Source organism: Spermophilus citellus, assembly GCF_964194105.1.
Source record: "Spermophilus citellus genome assembly, chromosome: 17".
Taxonomy (NCBI): domain Eukaryota; kingdom Metazoa; phylum Chordata; class Mammalia; order Rodentia; family Sciuridae; genus Spermophilus; species Spermophilus citellus.
In genome coordinates, this window is record NC_138199.1 from 54,029,726 (window position 1) to 54,031,689 (window position 1,964).

Consider the following 1,964-nt stretch of genomic DNA (forward strand, 5'->3'; position numbering starts at 1 on the left):
GTCCCTATGACTTGCTGCCAATTAAGAAACAGATGAAACACTCACTTTCAAAAGATTCCTGACATTCAGGGAACAACTTCCTCCTTGTGAATACCCATACTGAACATAGAAAACAATAGGAAAAATAATGTAAACAACAAGGAGGAAATGTCCTACTGATTGGCCCAAACCTTGGAAGACCCATGTATAAAAGGCCCAGATGGGGAGAAGTCATCAGATTCTAGGAAACTCTCCTGTGAACTGGATCCACCCTCCACACCTGCCACCATGAGTGACTGCTGCTGCTCCCCTTGCTGCCAGCCCACTGGCTGCAGGACCACCTGCTGCAGGACCACCTGCTGGAAACCAGCCTGTGTGACCTGCTCCTGCACACCCTGCTGCCAGCCCAGCTGCTGTGGCTCCAGCTGTGGCTCCAGCTGCTGCCAGCCCTGCTGCCAAACCACCTGCTGCAGGACCACCTTCAAGCCCACCTGTGTGACCAGCTGCTGCCGCACACCCTGCTGCCAGCCCTGCTGCTGTGTGTCCAGCTGCTGCCAGCCTTGCTGCCAGCCTAGCTGCTGTGGGTCTAGTGGCTGTGGGTCCAGCTGCTGCCAGCCCAGCTGCTGTGAGTCTAGCGGCTGTGGGTCCAACTCCTGCTGTGGGTCCAGTGGCTGTGGGTCCAGCTGCTGCCAGCCAGTTTGCTCCGGACCTGTGTACTGCACAAGGAGATGCTACCACCCCACCTGTGTCTGCCTGCCTGGTTGCCTAAGCCAGGGCTATGGATCCAGCTGCTGCCAGTCTTGCTGCTAATGCTCAAGTCCCCAAAGGACCAACATCTGCACAAACAAACTTCTGTCAACTGACTTGCCTTGCCTGCACAAATTCACTTTCTACCTTTCCTGAAAACCATCATGCTATCACTAAGATGTCTATTAATCATCTCCTTCATAAGAACTTGTAAATCACTATGAAGAGATACAGACTACTTCATTCTCTTCTTCCTTAGGCCTAATGGATCTTAGGCCAGCTGCATAGATCCTTGATGTGGAGTTATGGCCTTGGCTTAAATTCTAAATCCAAGTTCTTTACCTCTTTCTCTAAATAACTTAGGAAGACACTTCTTCATTAAAAAATTTCAAAAAAGTTTATGCAGCTGATCAACCATATTTTCTTTTGCAGCATATTCTGGATTCTTGTATACTTCTTTATCCTTTTCTATTAGTTTCTGTTGTTTCCCCAGATGCAGACACCCTTAATAAATTCTTTACCATTATTCGTTCCTTATGTCTGTCTTTGTTTTCCTGTTGTAAGACCACTTGACATTAGATGTACACACTAAATAGATCTGAAGAGTGCAATACATTGACATTGTAGTACATACCATAGGTACAATGTCTCTGGAAGTTTTTCCTCTTGGCTAACTGAAAGTCAGTAGTCATTGATTAGGAATTCCCAACATCCTCCTATTACAGCCTCTGGAAACTACCATTCTAGTCTTTCTTTACCTGAGTTTGACTTTAATACACCTGATGTGAGTGGAATCATGTAGAAGTTATCATTCTGTGACTGGCTTATTTCACTTAGCATAGTATCCTCAAGGTTCACCCATCTTATCGAAAAATGGGAGAATTCCATCTGTTTTAAGGCTGAATAGTATTCCATTGTATGTCTATACCATGTTTTCTTGACCCATTCATTACTTCCATATCTTAGCTACTGTTAATAGTGTTGCCATGGATTCTGGAGTGCTAATATCTTTTCAGCATTCTGATTTCAATTGTTTACATAAGCACTCTGAAGTGGGTCTGCTGGATCATATGACATTTGTTTTTAATTTTCAGAGGAACCTCCATTCCATAGTCCACAGTTGATACCTCATTTATAATCCCACCAGTATGCACATTCTGTCAACACCAGTACTCTATTGAGAAATTTTTTTTATAATAGCTAGACACAAAATTCCAATATTTCATTTAACCCAATGT

The 1,964-nt window shown here is 44.3% G+C and overlaps 1 protein-coding gene across 1 annotated transcript; it reads left to right on the top strand.

The window, feature by feature from the left end:
* Positions 1-267: 267 nt before the first annotated feature.
* LOC308636340 (uncharacterized protein) lies at positions 268-789 on the top strand (the record flags this gene model as incomplete). The annotated part of the gene is made up of 1 exon (XM_081271755.1): positions 268-789. The coding sequence occupies one exon, from the start codon at positions 268-270 to the stop codon at positions 787-789; it is 522 nt and encodes a 173-aa protein (XP_081127881.1).
* Between the last annotated feature and the right edge of the window lie 1,175 nt (positions 790-1,964).